This window comes from Canis lupus, chromosome 16 (genome assembly GCF_011100685.1).
Source record: "Canis lupus familiaris isolate Mischka breed German Shepherd chromosome 16, alternate assembly UU_Cfam_GSD_1.0, whole genome shotgun sequence".
NCBI lineage: Eukaryota > Metazoa > Chordata > Mammalia > Carnivora > Canidae > Canis > Canis lupus.
In genome coordinates, this window is record NC_049237.1 from 22,915,128 (window position 1) to 22,934,937 (window position 19,810).

General features: G+C 43.3%; 1 protein-coding gene across 6 annotated transcripts in view; it reads left to right on the forward strand.

Annotated features, from left to right (window-relative positions):
- SH2D4A (SH2 domain containing 4A) overlaps positions 1-19,810 on the forward strand; it is a 71,107-nt gene that overhangs the window by 39,703 nt on the left and 11,594 nt on the right. For 4 of the 6 annotated variants that reach the window (XM_038559860.1, XM_038559861.1, XM_038559859.1 and 1 more), the window contains 3 exons: positions 1,575-1,686; positions 3,369-3,579; positions 6,300-6,430. In XM_038559860.1, coding sequence (XP_038415788.1) covers positions 1,575-1,686; positions 3,369-3,579; positions 6,300-6,430 — 454 coding nt within the window. Of the gene's footprint in view, positions 1-1,574; positions 1,687-3,368; positions 3,580-6,299; positions 6,431-6,725; positions 6,852-19,810 lie in introns of those variants that run through there. The other 2 variants (XM_038559864.1, XM_038559863.1) reach the window with 2 other exon arrangements.

Consider the following 19,810-nt stretch of genomic DNA (forward strand, 5'->3'; position numbering starts at 1 on the left):
CTTTTAAAGGAGGACTTGTGTTTCTTATTTTATATTTTCTCAAAGAGGATGTTTAGTAAAAAAAATATATATATATATATTATATATATAGTAAACAAAATATTCCTTTTTGGGTCATCAAAAATGTGTAAGTACCACATTTTAAGATAATTTTTAAAAAAGATTTTATTTATTTTGAGAGAGAGAGAGAGAGAGAGAGAGAGGACAAACAGGCAAACAGGGGTTGGGAGTGTAGATGGAAAGGGAGCAGCCGGCTCCCCGCAGGGAGCCCGTGGGAATGGATCCCAGGACCTGGGAATCATGACCTGAGCCGCAGGCAGACGCCCAACCACTGAGCCCCCAGGTGCCCCTAGCACCACATATTTAGACACACTGGTTTGAGGGCACATGGAGATACAGCTGAGACTGCTCTAGAAATGTACTGTTATTTTATGGAGCTGGTCAGATACTGCAGTGTTCACACACTGCCTCAGGGAATTCAACTGAAACCTGGTAAGTGCTGTTGAAACGGGAGAGCTGGGTTCTCGTGCGGACAACAGAGCCAGCAAAGCGACAGATGTTTATTAACCAGAGATACAGAGGAAGCTCTAGGAGTGAGAGGGGTCCTGACAGGGTTGCTGAGGGTTTGTAGGGTCTGTCTGTTATAGGAACCTTACCAGGGGACTTGGTACATTGCATGTCACTATCAGGGTGGCTCTTCGGAACAAACATGGCGGACTTGTAACCATCAGAGTGACAAACAAGATGGTTTTATGAATATCATGAGCCCAAACAAGGTGTTCCCTTTTCTCAGGTTAACATCTCCATAACATTTCTCTACATCTGGGATTTCTGCAGCCTAATCAGGGAGCCCACGGCCTTGAGATTCTTGTGTGGTCTTGGTTTGAGCAGGGACTATCGATAACACCTTAATGACATGTTTCTGTGATTACTTAGTAGCCATTAAAGGGGGGAGACTCCCTAACATTTTGGAGTTAGGGAGCCAAGTTTATTTTTTTATGTTTTTACTGTTTTATCTCTGTTTTCTCGGGATGGGTAGGAGCCTGACTCTGGGGCTTTTCCCTTATCATTCCCTGCCTAGCCCTATCTGCCTCTAAGTCATTCCTACATCACTGTGTTTGAGAAAAATGGATATTTATTGGGTCATATACTGTGACTCATATACTATGTGTTTCATATACTATGGAAGATACTTTTAAAATATTATTTAACCCTCACTATAACCTTATGAAATATTCTAAATTTTCTAATTCTGCTAAGGCAAAGACAGCCTAAAAGAGGTTTGGTAATGGTCCCTAAGGTGCTATAGCTAGGTCATGACTGAGTCAGCCTCAGGTATCACCGACTCCAAGCTTTTCCTGCAACAACAAACTGCCCAGTCAGGGGCCAATGGGAGTCACAATGAAACTAGGCCCCTCAGTGCCCCTGGCCCCTCTGCCTCCTCCCCCTCCCCCCACCTCCCCCTTCCTCCTCCCTCCACCACTTCCTCCCCTGCCTCTAATCCCTCCTCGCAGAAAACTGCCAGAGTTAATCACTGGTGTTTGTTTCTGGTTTTTATTTTTTCTTTTAAACAGAAGAAAGAATCCATGAAGAAAACACAAGATGAAGAACTAAAACAAATAGACGAGGAGAAAACCAAGCAGATTTATAAAAGCTGGAAAGAAGATTCGGAGTGGCAGGCGTCTCGTGAGTACCCAGAGGCCTCTGTAACACCTTAGACCCGCCAGGCCAATTCCTTCTCTTAACAAATGATCAATCCAGGAAGCACTTAAAATGGTTGTTGAGAGAATTATTACCAAGTTGTTACATAAAGGCTTACGAGTCACTTCTTGAATAGTAGGAAGTTTCTCCATTGTCTTTGTGCCATCACAGCTGTGGTATAGTAAGTCTGTTTGATGGAACGGTATATAGCTCTGAAAAACCATGTTTTGGAAATGTTTAAGGACCTTAGGATATGTTTATAAATTGTTTTTCACTTGAAGAAAAAAAATTATAAAATAGTATGAAAAACATCCCCTATTTTAAAATGCCTTGGTATGTGAAGTAAAAGAACTAGAAAGTTATTAACATGTTAATTTTTTTGGAGACATGATATTTCAGATTTGTTTTAATTCTTCTTGTTATTCTTTACTTTTCTAAATTTTCATAGCGAACTCATCTTAACTTTGTAAGAGAAGAACCAGGAATAACCGATTGAATATATCAGCATCTGTCCCATGCCTGTGACCTGACCCTGACTCCTTTTTGAGTTAGCGCTGCTGGAGATGACCCTCCTCAGGAGGAGGTGGGGTGGGCTAAGGCAGAGCAGAATGCACTCAGGGATGCTAGGAGACAATGCAGGTTTGAAATACCAGTAGGGTTTCCAGGTGACTCAGAAAGAGCTTTACCAGCCGGGTCATCCGTTGGGGCCATTTAAGGGAGAGAACGAGAGTGAGAATGTTTGCAGGATGTGGAGCATCCTGTCTTCAGTTTCATTAGTGAACACCATGAACAGGACAGTTTTTGTGAAATGAAAATATTTGCAAGATCCAATCACTTCTATGCAGTGAAATTCTAGTGTAATGGAACATTTTTGGCATCTATTTGAAATGAGACTTAACAGGGCTTGACCAAGAATGCCCGAAGCGCAAATACACTCAATAAAAATTAGTCTTAACATCCTGCATTATAGCCCTTTACTGCCGTGTTGCTAAAACAAACACAAAACAAAACAATAAGCCCTCTGTTATACAAAGCAACATTAGAAGGTGGCCTTGAGGTGCTTTTATGTGTACCAGCACGTTCTCTGATTGCCGTGAGAACCATTGTAGTGTTTCCCTGGCAGGCCAGTTCACAGTTGGCTCAGCTCTGGGGGGGCCTCTGAGTGTGATCTTTGGCACGACTGGCCCACCTGTCACCCTGTCCACAGCCATGAGCGACTGCACCAGGAGCTGCCGACAGCTGGTCTCCGCTAGTGACTCGAGCTGAGGGCGTCAGGGATGTGACATCACCTCTTGGTCAAAGGCTCTGGGCCAGTTGGAATTCGCACTCGGGCTATGACTCATCCCTTGGTCTTGCCAAGTGCAGGAAATTGTCCAACAGGTGGTTCTCCAGTTCTATCTCCTCCCTTCCTCATCCTCCTTCTCCCCCTTAGGAAGCCCTCCCCCCACTGCCATTGCCACCACCACCCCACTGCCACCGCCACCCTTAGAAAGACAGGGATTGTGCGGCAGGCTGGGCAGTTGTGGCTGCACAGGCCCGAGCTGTGTGAGCCGGAGGTGATGACAGCGACGGTCTGTTATCAGCAGGTGACAGCATCTCCTGAGGGACTGCTCCCTTCACCAGCAGATCCTTCTCACCATCTTCTTCTCAAATCCCCGTTTTCCTAGTGCGAAAATCCAAAGCAGCTGACGAGAAGAGACGCTCTTTGGCGAAACAGGCGCGGGAGGACTACAAGAGGCTGTCCCTGGCGGCGGACAGGGTAGGGAGCGGAGGGGGGCAGCACGGCGCCCCAGCTGCTCCGCAGAGACCCAGGAGACCCCCCCTTCCACCCAAGCCGCAGTTCCTGCACCCAGCGGGGTCCCCTCGGCAGCCTCTCAGGTAGGAAGCCACATAGACGGCTTGCAGCGCAGGCAAAGGGCAGGCTGCCGGGGTGGGGGTGGGGGTGGGGGCGGGGGGGCGCGGCCGCAGCGCGGAGCCCAGCTCTCCTCCACTTAGCCAGTCGCCCCAAGGTCCCCGCGCCGGATGCACCCCCTTGTCGTCTGGAAAATACCCACCGTTGTCATAATTAAGATAGACAGTGATTAAGGATGAACACGGAGTTGGTGCCTCCGCGCCCCACCAGCGCCCCCACCAGTCCCCCACCAGCGCCCCCACCGGCACCCCGCCAGCCCCGCACCAGTGCCCACAACAGCGCCCCCACCAGAGCCCACACCGGCGCCCCACCAGTGCCCCCACTGGCCCCGCACCAGCCCCGCACCAGCGCCCCCACCAGCGCCCCCACCAGTCTCCCACCAGCGCCCCCACCCGCGCCCCACCGGCCCCCCATCAGCTCCCTACGGTGGCCACTGAGGGGGAAGCAGAATGGGTTTCGGTCAGGACTCAGCATCACCCTTAGCCCGCGCGGTGCCAAAGCAGGAAGCGGGGCTTGCTGCGGTTCAGGGCATCATAGAGTCGTTCTCCTTCCTCCGGGTTAAAGGTTTGGTCCCTCCTTTCGGGCTACAGAGTCGAGCTCCTACACTGAGAATCTGGAACTGTTCCTCTTTGGAATGAGTACTGTTTTGGTCACGATGGTGCCTTTGCCCCCTAGGCTGTAGAAAATTGCGTAGAACAGTTTGTTCTGTAAAATCCCTGAAGAAAAATAACGATGACATCATAGCAGAAACCCCCTTTCCCTTGTGTTAGTTAACTGATTATAAAATTATTGTCTCCTGGATATCATATGATTGTTTTCATATTCTAATACGCAGAAAGACAGTATTTACATACCAGAGAAATCAAATAGCAATTGAATGAAACAGAACTGTCTCAAGTCTCACCTTCTGAAATAAAAAGCAGAAAGACTTCTCTGTTGCAAGTATGGAGAAATTAAAAGCAAAGAAATCTCTCTTTGCTTGGAGTCAGTAGTGATCTTCAAGGCTTTTCCTAACGGGGATTATGACCTCAGAGGAAACAGGAAGGTAGAGGTTTTTTCTATGACAATGATTTCTACTTACTCAACTGAAAGGTTCCATTTTTGGATGTGGGTACCAGGACCAGAAGATCATGTTCTATACGGGGACAGTGTGGAGAATGATTTTTTTTTTCTTATGTACAAAAACCCAAGAAAAGTAATAAAAAAAAAAAAAACTGGGATCCTGGCCATTTTGTGGCCAAGTCACAAAAGTGTGAATCCGTGCTCAGGGCCCTCTCGAGTGCTCCCAGCTGGTCAGGGTGTCGTCCACCCCCCGCAGGGCTGCGTGTGTACCCACCCCTGCCCTCCCAGTTCTTCCAAGGGTGTGACTGTCATTCATAGTCATTCATAGTGTGCCCTGGCCCACGGTACTGTTCGTGCCCTGGGTATGTGATGGACAGCAGGAAGGTGGCCTTTAATAAGAGCCGTTCTTCTTTTGAGCTGTGCTCACTGAGCTGTTTTTCCAACTTCACAGACTTGCACGAAATGCTTCTTGTGAGGCAGCCACACAGGATGGTTTGGGGGCTGGGACCACATCACATCACATCAGCGAGGAGCCAGGCTGAGAAAAGACAGAGATTGGCTGTCCTTAGAGTTTTTGCTTAACCTCCAAAGACTTCCCAAAGAAAAAGAACCTAATTTGAAAGCTGGTAACAGCACTCATCGTGTAATCTCACGTGCGTGCAGTATCTGGTTTCCCCAGTATAGGCTATCTTCTCCAAAATACTATGTGGTATGTAACTGGATGCGTGCATGCATACATGTACATCTGAAATACATGTCACATGCAATTCGTGGAGACGTGTGTTACCATAAAATGCAGAAAGAGCCATAAGTTAATTTACATGACAGGCATCCCAGAAGTTCATCCAAACTCATCGTTTTTACACTGAATTCTGCTCAAAATGAGTAGGCTGTTGTGAGAGACTTGGAAATATGTTTATTACATTGCAAAGTTACTTTTTGTGATGGAAATTGACTTACATCCCAGAACTTAAGTTCTGCTACTGAATATATTTCAAGATGATTCTGCCACTTGTATCTTTTTCTTACCAATCTTCAAACACTCTTCTTTCTTTGACTTTATATTTCTGAGACTGTCTTTAAGCAGAACCAAACCTCTTCGAAGTACAGGAGGAAGAAAGCAAGTCAGGGAGTTGGAAACAAAAGAGAAAGTTTAATACTGAAACTGTTAAAGAAAATTATTTTTTTGCATTTCTTTGGTTTGTGAGAGCATGTTCCCAAGGAAAATAGCGCTGGGGGTGTATTTCACTTTTTAATAGTTATTTTCTCAAATTTTAATTGGAAGTTAATGGACCTTTAATTCATATTAAAAATGAATTAATATCTATGTATTAACAGCAGTAGCTCATACCCATGACTAGTCCGATAGGACTGGAAGGACAAGGTGACAGATATATGTTCCTTCCTATTTTTTTTGAGCAGCCCTTGAGGACTTAGTTGTATAATGGCAGTAATTAGAGATCCAACTTCCCATTAGCCCAGCCCATGTAATCCGATGTTCAGACATATAGGATGCTCTTTCCTCTTATACATGATCTATATATACAGGATAAATATGATTTTCGAAGGCATTGTTTTCAAATTAGTTAAATCTAACTTGAAAAAAACGTTTTCTGAATAACAGAACCCAGGGAGTGACAAGGACGGCATCGAGCTCTTCCCAGGAGGACATCATTCGGTGGTTCAAAGAGGAGCAGCTACCTCTGCGAGCAGGCTACCAGAAGGCCTCAGACACTATAGCGCCCTGGTTCCACGGTGAGTACATGGGTTCCTTTGAAGGAACCTCATCTGACGCTGGAGGGTGCTATGCTTGCCCACCAAGAGGGCAGAAGGAAGAAAGGCTTCCTTTTACTTGTGCTGCCCAAAAAGAATCTTTGAAATTATTTTCACAAAGCAGTTTTTCAAAGGTTTCTCAGTGAGTTGCTAGCTCATGATGAAATTTGAAAACAGTGAGCAGTTGTAGTCTCTGCATGTATAGGTAATTTGTCACCACAAATAAAACACCACTGGGTGGGTGGGGAAAGCAGTGCCTCCTATGCATCTCTACTAGGGCACTGGATTGTGATTTCCTTCAAACAGCAATGCCTTTCATCCACCATCCACCATCCACTGGAAGAGAGTCATACATGCCCTGTATATGATGTGCAGAGCATCTGGTGAGCAGTCAAAACATCAGCTCTCCATTGACAGGTGAATGACTGAGCAAATCAGCTTTCTCTGTAGCAAGTCAAGTTATCTGAGCTGCATTTTCCTCACTATTAAATGAAGGAGTTGAACTTTATGATTTTTAACCTGAAAATTCTGTTACTTTTTTTGTATATTTTTTATTGGAGTTTGATTTGGCAACATATAACATAACACCCAGTGCTCACCCCGTCAAGTGCCCCTGTCAGTGCCCATCACTCAGTCACCCCAATCCCTATCCCACCTCCCTTTCCGCCACCCCTTTTTCGAAGCCCAGAGTTAGGAGTCTCTCATGTTTGTCACCCTCACTGATATTTCCCACTCATTTTATCTCCTTTCCCCTTTATTCCCTCTCGCTATTTTTTTATATTCCCCAAATGAATGAGACCATATAGTGTTTGTCCTTCTCCGATTGACTTACTTCACTTAGCATAATACTCTCTAGTTCCATCCACATTGAAGCAAATGGTGGGTATCTGTCATTTCTAATGGCTGAGTAATATTCCATTGTATACAAAGACCACATCTTCTTTATCCATTCATCTTTCAATGGACACCAAGGCTCCTTCCACAGTTTGACTATTGTGGACATTGCTGCTATAAACATTGGGGTGCAGGTGTCTCAGTTTTTCAATGCATCTGTATCTTTGGGGTAAATCCCCAGCAGTGCAATGCTGGGTCACTGAGTAGTTCTATTTGTAACTCTTTGAGGAACCTCCACACCATTTTCCAGAGTGGCAGTACCAGTTTACATTCCCACCAACAGAGCAACAGGGTTCCCCTTTCTCCTCATCCTCTCCCACATTGTTGTTCCCTATCTTATTAATTTTCCCCATTCTCACTGGTGTGAGGTGGTGTCTCATTGTGCTTTTGATTTGTATTTCCCTGATGGCAAGTGATGCAGAGCATTTTCTCATGTGCTTATTGGCCATGTGTATGTCTTCCTCTGTGAAATTTCTGTTCATGTCTTTTGCATATTTCATGATTGGATTGTTTCTTTGCTGTTGAGTTTAATAAGTTCGTTATAGATCTTGGATACTAGCCCTTTATCTGATAGGTCATTTGCAAATATCTTCTCCCATTTTGTAGGTTGTCTTTTAGTTTTGTTGACTGTTTCTTTTGCTGTGCAGAAGCTTTTTATCTTGATGAAGTCCCAAGAATTCATTTTTGCTTTTGTTTCCCTTGCCTTCATGGATGTATCTTGCAAGAAGTTGCTGTGGCCAAGTTCAAAAAGGGTGTTGCCTGAGTTCTCCTCTAGGATTTTGATGGAATCTTGTCTCACAATTTGATCTTTCATCCATTTTGAGTGTATCTTTGTGTATGGTGTAAGAGAATGGTCCAGTTTCATTCTTCTGCACGTGGCTGTACAATTTTCCCACCACCATTTATTGAAGAGACTATCCTTTTTCCAGTGGATAGTCTTTCCTGCTTTGTTGAATATTAGTTGACCATAGAGTTGAGGGCTCATTTCTGGGTTCTCTATTCTGTTCCATTGATCTATGTGTCTGTTTTTGTGCCAGTACCACACTGTCTTGATGACCACAGCTTTGTAATACAGTTTGAAGTCTGGCCCCCAGCTATGGTTTTCTTTTTCAATATTCCCCTGGCTATTCAGGGTCTTTTCTGATTCCACACAAATCTTAAGATGATTTGTTCCAACTCTATGAAGAAAGTCCATGGTATTTTGATAGGGATTGCATTAAATGTGTAAATTGCCCTGGGTAGCATTGACATTTTCACAATATTAATTCTTCAACCCATGAGCATGGAATGTTTTTCCATCTCTTTGTGTCTTCCTCAATTTCTTTCAGAAGCGTTCTGTAGTTTTTAGGGTATAGATCCTTTACCTCTTTGGTTAGGTTTATTCCTAGGTATCTCATGCTTTTGGGTGCACTTGTAAATGGGATTGTCTCCTTAATTTCTCTTTCTTCAGTCTCATTGTTAGTGTATAGAAAAGCCTCTGATTTCTGGGCATTGATTTTGTATCCTGCCACGCTACCAAATTGCTGTATGAGTTCTAGCAATCTTGGGGTGGAGTCTTTTGGGTTTTCTAGGTACAGTATCATGTCATCTGCAAAGACGGAGAGTTTGACTTCTTCTTTGCGAATTTGAATGCCTTTTATTTCTTTTTGTTGCCTGATTGCTGAGGCTAGGACTTCTAATATTATGTTGAATAGCAGTGGTGAGTGGACATTCCTGTCGTGGTCCCGATCTTAGGGGAAAGGTTCCCGGTGTTTCCCCATTGATAATGATATTTAGGGCTTTTCGTAGATGGCTTTTAAGATGTTGAGGAATGTTCCCTCTATCCCTACACTCTGAAGAGTTTTGATCAGGAATGGATGCTGTATTTTGTCAAATGCTTTCTCTGCATTATTGAGAGGATCATATGGTTCTTGGTTTTTCTCTTGTTGATATGATCTATCACATTGATTGCTTTACCAGTGTTGAACCAGCCTTGCATCCCAGGGATAAATCCCACTTGGTCATGGTGAATAATCTTCTTAATGTACTGTCAGATCCTATTGGCTAGTATCTTGTTGAGAATTTTTGCATCTCTGTTCATCAGCGATATTGGTCTATAATTCTCCTTTTTGGTGGGGTCTTTGTCTGGTTTTGGAATTAAGGTGATGCTGGCCTCATAGAATGAGTTTGGAAGTATTCCATCCCTTTCTATTTTTGGAACAGCTTTAGTAGAATAGGTATTGTTTCTTCTTTAAACGTTTAATAGAATTCCCCTGGGAAGCAATCTGGCCCTGGACTTTTGAGTCTTGGGAGGTTTTTGATGACTGCTTCAATTTCCTCCCTGGTTATAGGCCTGTTCAGGTTTTCTATTTCTTCCTGTTCCACTTTTGGTAGTTTGTGGTTTTCCAGAAATGCATCCATTTCTTCTAGATTGCCTAATTTATTGGCATATAACTGCTCATAATATTTTTTAAAATCATTTGTATTTCCTTGATATTGGTTGTGATCTCTCCTTTTTCATTCTTGGTTTTATTACTTAGAGTCTTTTCTATTTTGTTTTTAATAAGGCTGGCTAATGGTTTATCTATCTTATTAATTCTTTCAAAGAACCAACTCCTGGTTTTGTTGATCTGTTCAGTCTTTCTGGTCTCTATTTCATTGAGCTCTGTTCGAATCTTTATTAACTCTCTTCTTCTGCTTGATGTAGGTTTTATTTGCTATTCTTTCTCCAGTTCCTTTAGGTGCAAGTTTAGCTTGTGTACTTGAGTTTTTTTCCAATTTTTTGAGGGAGACTTGTATTGTAATGTATTTCCCTCTTAGGACTCTTTTTGCTGTATCCCAAAGATTTTGAATGGTTGTATCTTCATTCTCATTAGTTTCCATGAATCTTTTTAATTCTTCTTTAATTTCCTGGTTGACCCTTTCATCTATTAGTAGGATGCTCTTTAACCTCCATGTGTTTGAGTTTCTTCCAAATTTCTTTTTTGATTAAGTTCAAGTTTCTTTCTTTTTTTTTAATTTTTATTTATTTATGAGAGACAGGAGAGAGAGAGAGAGAGAGAGAGAGAGAGAGCAGCAGAGACATAGGCAGAGAGAGGCAGGCACCATGCAGGAGCCCAACGTGGGATTCGATCCTGGGACTCCAGGATCACACCCTGGGCCAAAGGCAGGCACACAACAGCTGAGCCACCCAGGTGTCCCAAGTTCAAGTTTCAAAGCATAATGGTCTGAAAATATGCAGGGGACAATCCCAATCTTTTGGTATCGGTTGAGACCAGATTTGTGACCCAGTATGTGGTCTATTCTGGAGAAAATTCCATGTGCACTTGAGAAGAATGTGTATTCAGTTGCATTTGGATGTACAGTTCTGTAAATGTCTGTGAAATCCATCTGGTCCAGTGTATCATTTAAAGCTCTTGTTTCTTTTTTTTTTAAAGAGTTTTATTTATTTATTCATGAGAGACAGAGAGACAGAGACACAGGCAGAGGGAGAAGCAGGCTCCATACAGGGAGCCCGAAGCAGGACTCGATCCCAGGTCTGTAGGATCAGGCCCTGGGCTGAAGGCGGTGCTAGACCGCTGAGCCCCGCCCCCACCCCCCCACCGGGCTGCCCTAAAGCTCTTGTTTCTTTGGAGATGTTGCGCTTAGAATATATGTCATTTGCAGAAAGTGCCGTGTTGAAGTCTCCCAGTATTAGTGTATTATTATCTAAGTATGTCCTTACCTTGGTTATTAATTGATTGATATACTTGGCAGCTCCCACATTAGGGGCATAAATATTCATGATTGTTAGGTCTTCTTGTTGGATAGATTCTTTAAGTATGATATAGTGTCCCTCTTCATCTCTTACTACAGTCTTTGGGATAAACAATAATTTATCTGATATGAGGATTGCTACCCCAGCTTTCTTTTGAAGACCATTTGCAAATGGTTCTCCAACCTTTCATTTTCAGGCTGTAGGTGTCCTTAGGTCTAAAATGAGTCTCTGGTGGACAGCAAATAGATGGGCCTTGCTTTTTTATCCAGTCTGAAACCCTGCATCTTTTGATGGGATCATTAAGCCCATTAATGTTCAGAGTTACTATTGAAAGATATGCATTTAGTGTCATCCTAATACCTATTCAGTCCCTGTTTTTGTGGATTGTTTCCTTGGACTTTCTCTTTCTTTTACAGAGTCCCCCTTAATATTTCTTGCAGAGCTGGTTTGATGGTCACATATTCTTTTGGTTTCTGCCTATCTTGGAAGCTCTTTATCTCTCCTTCTATTCTGAATGAGAGCCTTGCTGGATAAAGTATTCTTGGCTGCAGGTTCTTCTCATTTAGGACCCTGAATATATCCTGCCAGCCCTTTCTGGCCTGCCAGGTCTCTGTGGAGAGGTCTGCTTTTAATCTAATATTTCTCCCCATATAAGTTAGGGATCTCTTGTCTCTTGCTGCTTTAAGGATTTTCTCTTTATCTTTGGAATTTGCAAGTTTCACTATTGAATGTCGCGTTGTTGAACAGTTTTTATTGATTTTAGGTGGGTATCTCTCTATCTCCTGGATCTGAATGCCTGTTTCCTTTGCCAAATTACGGACGTTCTCAGCTATGATTTGTTCAAATATGCTTTCTGGTCCTCTGTCCCTCTCAGAGTCCTCTGGAATCCCAATTAAAGGTAGATTTTTCCCTGAGGCGCTTGTTTATTTCCCTTAACCTTTCCTCATGGTCTTTTGTTTGTCTCTTTTTTCCTCAGCTTCCTTCCTTGCTATCAACTTGTCTTTTATGTCACTCACTCATTCTTCTACCTCATTAACCCTCATCGTTAAGACCTTCAGTTTGGATTACATCTCATTTAATTGATTTTTAATTTCAGCCTGATTAGATCTAAATTCTGCAGTCATGAAGTCTCTTGAATCCTTTATGCTTTTTTTCCAGAGCCACCAGTAGCTTTAAAATTGTGCTTCTGAATTGGCTTTCTGACATCAAATTGTAATCCAAATTCTGTAACTCTGTGGCAGAGAGTACTGTTTTTGATTCTTTTGTGGTGAGTTCTTCTTTCTAGTCATTTTGCTCAGTGCAGAGTGGCTAAAAACGAGTTGTACTGGAAAAAGGAAGGAAAAGTTAAAAAAGGGGGGGGGTATCCTCTGGTTTTATATACTGTAAATCCCTCATCTTCCCCTGGAGCTTTCCAGCGCTGCTCCATCAAGAACTTGCTCTTTCCTGCCCTTCTAGCTGGTCTTCTGGGAGAGGGGCCTGCTGTGCTGATTCTCAGGTGTGTGTACCTGGGGGAGCTGCCCGCCCCCTGCCAGGTGCATGGCTCAGTGGGAGCTGTTTATCCTGTGAGGCCGCTGTTCCCCTGGAGGCTCCACTCCGTCCCAGGCACACGGTGATACCAGGAGGAAAAACCACACTGGCAGCGGCCAGCCTTCCAGCTCTGGAGTCAGTTCTCGTAGTAACTGCCGCAGCTCCCAGTCCGCACTGGCCTGGATGCTCCCTGGGGTGGCAGTGGGTGCTGATCTGCACAGCTTGGGGGTGCCCTGCGGCAGGACAGTCCTCGCTGTCCTGTGCCCTCTCCGCCTCCTCCTGTCCCCGGGGGGAGCGCAGGATCACTGGCTGTGTCTGCTCCAGCGCCCTGGGATCCGGGACCTGTGCTGCTGGAATCACGTTCTAGGGCCGCAGCTCCCGGAGGCAGCAGGGCGCAGACCCTCCGCCCGGAGCCCCTACCTGAGCTTCTCCCCGAGGCCCTGCCGCGTGCGCTCCAGCCCTCGACCGAGCTCGGCCTGCGGTCTGTGGCGCCCTCTCCCCCTGGGCGCACCTCCTCTTAGTGACCCCAGGAGACTGGAGGCTCCACTGCCCCTCCTGTGGTTCTGCCCGGTTTCCCTGCTAAGCGTCTTTCTGTCTGGGAAGAATCCGGTGTGGAGTTTTTAAAGTTCCTGCTTCCCCGGGACTGGGCTTTCCTGTGTCAGGGGCTCTCGCCGCCGGCCCAGCTCCTTGCGGGGCCCCTCCCCCACTCGATTCTTTATTATTATTTTTTCCACCTTCCTATCTTGTTAGAAGCGCAGACTCCTCTCTCTGTAGCGTTCCAGCTATTCTAAACCTCAGGTCGAATTCATAGGTTTTCAGGATAATTTGAAAGTTATCTAGGTAAGTTAGTGTGGACAGGTGACTTGGGGGACCCTGCTCCTCCACCATCTTGCCCCGCCCCCAATTCTGTTACTTTTATCTAAGTTTCCATTAAGCATCAAACACACTGCCAGGTAGATGAATGGATAAAGAAGATGTGGTCTATGTATACAATGGAATATTACTCAGCCTTTAGAAACAACAAATACCCACCATTTGCTTCAACGTGGATGGAACTGGAGGGTATTATGCTGAGTGAAGTAAGTCAATCGGAGAAGGACAGTGTATGTCCTTTGGGGAATATAAATAATAGTGAAAGGGAATAGAAGGGAAGGGAGAAGAAATGTGTGGGAAATATCAGAAAGGGAGACAGAACATAAAGACTCCTAACTCTGGGAAACGAACTAGGGGTGGTGGAAGGGGAGGAGGGCGGGGGGTGGGGGTGAATGGGTGACGGGCACTGAGGGGGGCACTTGATGGGATGAGCACTGGGTGTTATTCTGTATGTTGGCAAATTGAACACCAATAAAAAATAAATTTATTATAAAAAGAAAAGAACACACTGATAGTTGCTAGAGGGGAGGTGGTGGGAGGATGGGAGAACAGGTGATGGGGATTATGGAGGGTGCTTGGCGTGCTGAGCACAGGATGATGTGTGGAGGTGCTGAATCACTATACTGTACACCTGAAACTAATATCACACCATATCTTAACTAACTGGAATTTAAATGAAAACTCTGTGAAAAGAGTGTAAACTAGGAATACTGAAATGAAAGGTCATCGTCTTATGCTCTGCTGGAGGAGGCAGCGGCCTCTGACCAGTATCAACGCCTCTGCCACCTTAGTGACAAAGTCGAGGCAGGGAGCATAGAAGGGAGGTGACATTTTCAGGTCTTTGACCAGGCTTGGGAAGCCTTTGTTCAAGCTGAAATTTGGAGCCACATGATCTCTTTCCTGGGCCACTTCTCCCTCCAGAACATGAGTACCCCCTCCATAGCAAACAGACTCTTCTTTGATATTCTGAGGCTTATTCCATCCAACATCATGGAAAAAGCATTCTTCCATCAACCATGAGAAAACAAAGTACAGAGGTGAAGGTAGGAGTTATGTGTCTGTGCCAGAAACTAGGAATACATTAGGGACCAACTAAAGGAAGAGAGTCACACCAGGTTGCTACAAGGGAGGGCACAAAAAGGACAGAGAATGTAGCACTGAAGGTTGGGCATGCTTCAATAATACTACAAATCGTTTATTACAAATCCTATAATTTGCCTTTACCTGTTAAGACTCTTGAAACCATGATCTCAAAACTTAGAAAAAGAAGAACTCAGAAGAGATCTGAAAAGTTTCTATCTTTGTTGGGGATAATTTAATGTGCTGGGTTAATTTAATGTGCTTGAAATCAAGATGAGTTTGGGATGAGGAAATAAGTCTGAGGGGAAAAAGGAATTCAGATTACTATGAACTGCCCAGACTTTGCGTTTGTCAGGGAGATCCAACCAGACCTTGGTCTCCTCAGTTTTCCAGCTCCTCCCCATACAAGCACATACAGGGTTATACCATTGGCCAGAAAAATACTTGCAAGTTCACTGGTCAATAGCTTTCCTTGGGAGGCTAAGGAAACATCCTACGAGCACTTTTCTATCCTCTTCCTTGATAATCCTGCCTAAAAATGCCTACTCTATCCTTGGTCCAAATTATCATTCACTCCGAACAACTGGGAATTGAACTTTGCGTACTATGCTCCCACAAAATGTAATGTTTTGCATCTCAGGGTAATGAGAACAAGAATGTGATGGAATTTTAAGGAAGGAAATGGTGAGGAACAGCTGTTGACCAAATGAGCAAGGGTAGTGATGATATGAGAACAATAATGACAGTATTACCTTGTATTTTAAAAGCACCTTTCTCCAAAAGGCTCACAGTGCTGTAGATTTTCTCTCTTTTCCTTGGTGATTGAAAAATAAAATTAGATGCATTCTTATTAAGATGCAAAAACAAAACAAAACAAAACAAAACACACTGCCAGGTGTGTTTGTTGGAACCTGAGCAGATACTACCTAATAAACCATTTCTTTTTTTTTTTTAAGATTTTATTTATTTATTCATGAGAGACACAGATAGAGACAGAGAGGCAGAGACACAGGCAGAGGGAGAAGCAAGCTCCATGCAGGGAGCCCGATGTGGGTGGGACTCGGTCAGGGACTCCAGGATCACGCCCTGGGCTGAAGGCGGGCGCCAAACCGCTGAGCCACCCAGGGATCCCCTAAACCATTTCTTAATATGACCCCAGAAACTGGATTTATTCAAGCCCTCTGTCTAGCCAGCACACAGTTCACTGTCTTCTCAGTTTCTTGGACTTCAGGCAAAGAAGTGGTTTCTTGCTTCAGATGGCTTCTTTAAGGGTCTGTGGTTGAATTGGATTGAATGGCTCTATGTACAACAAAAGTGCTTTAGAACAAAAATAAGATTCTCTCACAGAGCACATTTGTCCTAAAGGGTATCTTGGTTTGAATCATGTTGAAGGCTTCTCTCTTAGTATCATGTCATACGTAAATATACCCTCAAAAATAGGCTCCCAAACAAACAACATGGGAACCTTCTAAAAAGAAAAAAAATTATTTATAGTGGGCTTTCTGTTAATGGGCTGCTTTTAGGTCAGAACACTATGGAACTGTCTAGCTATCCTTGAAAATACATGTTCTTTGGTGATTCAGGCTTTAGTGACCCCAGAGGAGCACCTCTCGCTCTTAGGACTGAGTCATGAGCCTCCTTCCTTTCCATTCTTCCCTTCAGAAGACATTGGAAGAGGGGCCCCTGGGTGGCTCAGGGGCTGAGTGTCTGCCTTCAGCTCAGGTCATGATCCCAGAGTCCAGGGATCAAGCTCCACATCGGGCTCCCAGGAGGGAGCCTGCTTCTCCCTCTGCCTATGTCTTTGCGTCTCTCTCTGTGTCTATCATGAATAAATAAATAAAATCTTTAAAAAAGAAAAGAAGACATTGAAAGAGTGACATCAGTGTCAGAAGAGGAATGTTTCATGTTGCCTTTTTTTCCCCCTTTTTAAGATAAGCACTGCCAAAGTCAGTACTTTATCGTTTCTGTGTCTTTGGACAGAAGATGTCATTATTCTTGATTACAAGCCTAGTAGGTCATTCTAACAATAGGAAATGAGAAATTTAAAATGTTGGTTGATGTTTAAAAATCCTGGTACTTTAACAGGCAACTCCATTTGAAATAGTTGCTTAAAGCTAGGAAGAGAAATTTGGACTAAAAATCCAGTTGGAGCTTTGGTTAAAAAATAAGTTGAGTTTTACATATAATAACTTATTAATCGCATATCTTAATATTTTTGAAATATAATTGTTTATTGATCATGAGCTCTGTTTGAAATAATAGATTGGTAGCTCTTCTAAATTGGTTTACCATCTTCCTTCCATTATCATACACTCCATAAGTTGCCTTTCTTTGTTTTTTGGTGTTTTTTTTTTTTTTTAAGATTTTATTTATTTGGGAGGCAGAGAGTGAGTGAGCAAGACAGCACGAGTATGGTGAGGGACAGAGGGAGAGGGAGAAGCAGATTCCATGGGGCTTAATCCTGGGACTCTAGGATCATGGTGTGAGCCAAAGCAGATGAGTAGCCAACTGAGCCACCCAGGCGCTGCCCCTACCGCTTTCAAGATTTTTATTTATCTGTTTGACAGAAAGTATGTACAAGCAGGGGGAGTGGCAGGCAGAGGGAGAGGGAGAAGCAGGCTCTCCACTGAGCAGGGAGCCCAAGGCAAGGCTCGATCTCAGTACTCCAGGAACATAACCTGAGCCAAAGTCAGACATATAACCTACTGAGCCACCCAGGCGCCCCCAAAAGTTGCTTTTCTTATGTTACTGTTTTGGTCAGCTAATTTTTCCCCATGGAATTTCACACTTTTACCCTTTTCTTTTCATTAGCTTTAGACAGGATGGGAATGGTTAGAAAAGGACAAGGGAACTGAAGATTACTGGTCTCTGGTGTGTGGGGCTGGTGAAAGGTGACATGCTATAAGTTAGAAGAAGGAACACAGCAGTATCAGGAAATTAAGGGGAGAAAAAGAGGAGAGACAATGAGCTTATTTGGGATATCATGAGTTTGAAATGTCTTTGGGGCAGTCAAGTGAAAATATCCATTTGGTAATTGGATTAATAGATCAGTTCTAGAGATAATAGATTGGAGTCATCAGTACACAATGAAAAGCATGGGAGGGAATGACATTTTCCAGGAGTGAACTGGAAGGAATAAGAGAAGACAAAGAACAAGACCCCGGGAAGCACTAACAACAGTGTGATGGCAAAGAAGAGCAGAGACCCCACATCGACGCGTCAAGTTTCCTTTCCCACTTGGGGTCATGACAAGGCAAATACCTGGCCCTGGGTGCCACTTCAGCAGGCAGTAAAGTAAGGCATTGCCTCTGATCTCCTAGATGTAAGAACTTGGAGAATCCCAAGTACAAGAGAGATTCTGAAATGCAGTGCTGAACTCTACTTTGTGAGCATCTTTTGATGATCTCAAGCACATCTAGATATGTGGTCTCCCCACTACTCTCTCAGGAAGCTTTTTTCACAGAGGCCACGGGGTCTCAACTTTCACTGCCCTTTTTGGTGCAGCTCCATCTCAAACCACATTCCCCACAGAACCCTACCTTGATCATTGCTTTCCATCATATGTTCCTGTTCTGTCCCTGACACACCACACTGGCCCCTTTTGTAGGGCCTTTGCTGAAGATCCTTCTATGTCAGCATCTTAAGGAGATGGCTCACATGCCTGGAGACCTGAGGGGTCCCAAATCTGTTGGGTGGGCTAGCAGGCTGGAGACACAGGGGAGACTAGCAGCCCGAGGCCAAAGGCTGAACTCTGGCAGAATCCATCTTGCTCAGGGAAGGTCAGTCAGTATTTTTTTAAGGCCTTCAGCTGATTGGATGAGGCCTACCTACACTATGGAGGGGTTCTCACCCTTCATTTAAAACATAATTTTTTTGATCATGGAATATTTTGAACAAACAGAGAGTACAAAGGAATCTATTACACCAGTGGTGTAACAAATGTTATATCTACTTTCCAGGATACAATAAATGTTAGAAGCCATAGTTACTTCATATCTATTTTTCTTATGAAGAAATAAAGCCCTAAAGAATGAAGGCCCTCTCTTTTATTTCCTTATTGACTCTACTTACTTCTTTCCCAGAGGTGAACCACTCTTTTGTTGTCTTTTTCATCCATATTTTTATACTCTCATTACATATGTATGTATGTGTGCATTTTTGTAAAATATATTGAAATATATATAAAACACATATATCTGCTTCTATAAAACATGCAATATTGTGTTTAACATTTACATAGTGTCATGCTATAGGCCTTCCTCTGCAACTTGAGTTTTCTCCCAACATTATGTTATGTAGATTTGTCTTTGTTTATAAATGTAGACTGGCTCATTCATTTTACCAATTGTGCAGTATGTTATAATATATGTATTATATTTTGTTGGAGCTGTAATTTTTTGAGGGTCCCATATGTGCCAAGCATTACATTGAGCACTTTAAAGAAAGTAACTTTTATTCCTACTTTATGGAATAAGAACCAAGGAACTAAGATGTTAAGTTCTTTTTAGGCTTCTACCATTAGTGTCAATATTCAGAGCCAGATCTATTTAACTTCAAATCCCCAGCATATCTGACCATTAATAGGGGAACACCCGTGTCATGCTTTTTATATAACTTAAATATAAATCAGTGAACAATAATACCACAGAGATGTGTTTCTCTAATAAATGGATGTGTTTACTAAATCTCAGTCTGTGGTGAAGTAAAAATGTGAAGGAACCTTCATGCAGCGTAAGTTTTGTCCTATCCCCCACCTATGAGAATAAGGAAAAAGCACATTTTTGTCCAGACACTATTTTGCTCACTCTCAGGTAGAATTTCAAGAAGCAGATATGTAACATTCAGGTCTTTAATACAGTGCTCCAAAGGCCACAAAGGCTTAGAATAATAGAAATTGAATCCATATTATGATTGTGGTAGTGGTTACCTAACTGCATACATTTGTCAAAGTTGATCATTTACACACTTAAAATTGGTAAATTTTATTGTACATAAAAATCATATCTCAAGCTGATTTTTAAAAAATATAAAGCCCGAGAAGTACAGTTTTCTTAGCTCTTAGTATAGAAAGATAGTGCAGTTGACCCTTGAACAATGTAGAAGTTGAGGTGCCAACTCCTTGCACAGTTGGAAATCTACAAATAAATTTTGGCTTCCCAGAAACTTAATGACAAATACCCACTATTGACCAAAAGCCTTACTAATAACATCAACAGTCAACACATATTTTGCATGTTCTGTGTATTATGTAC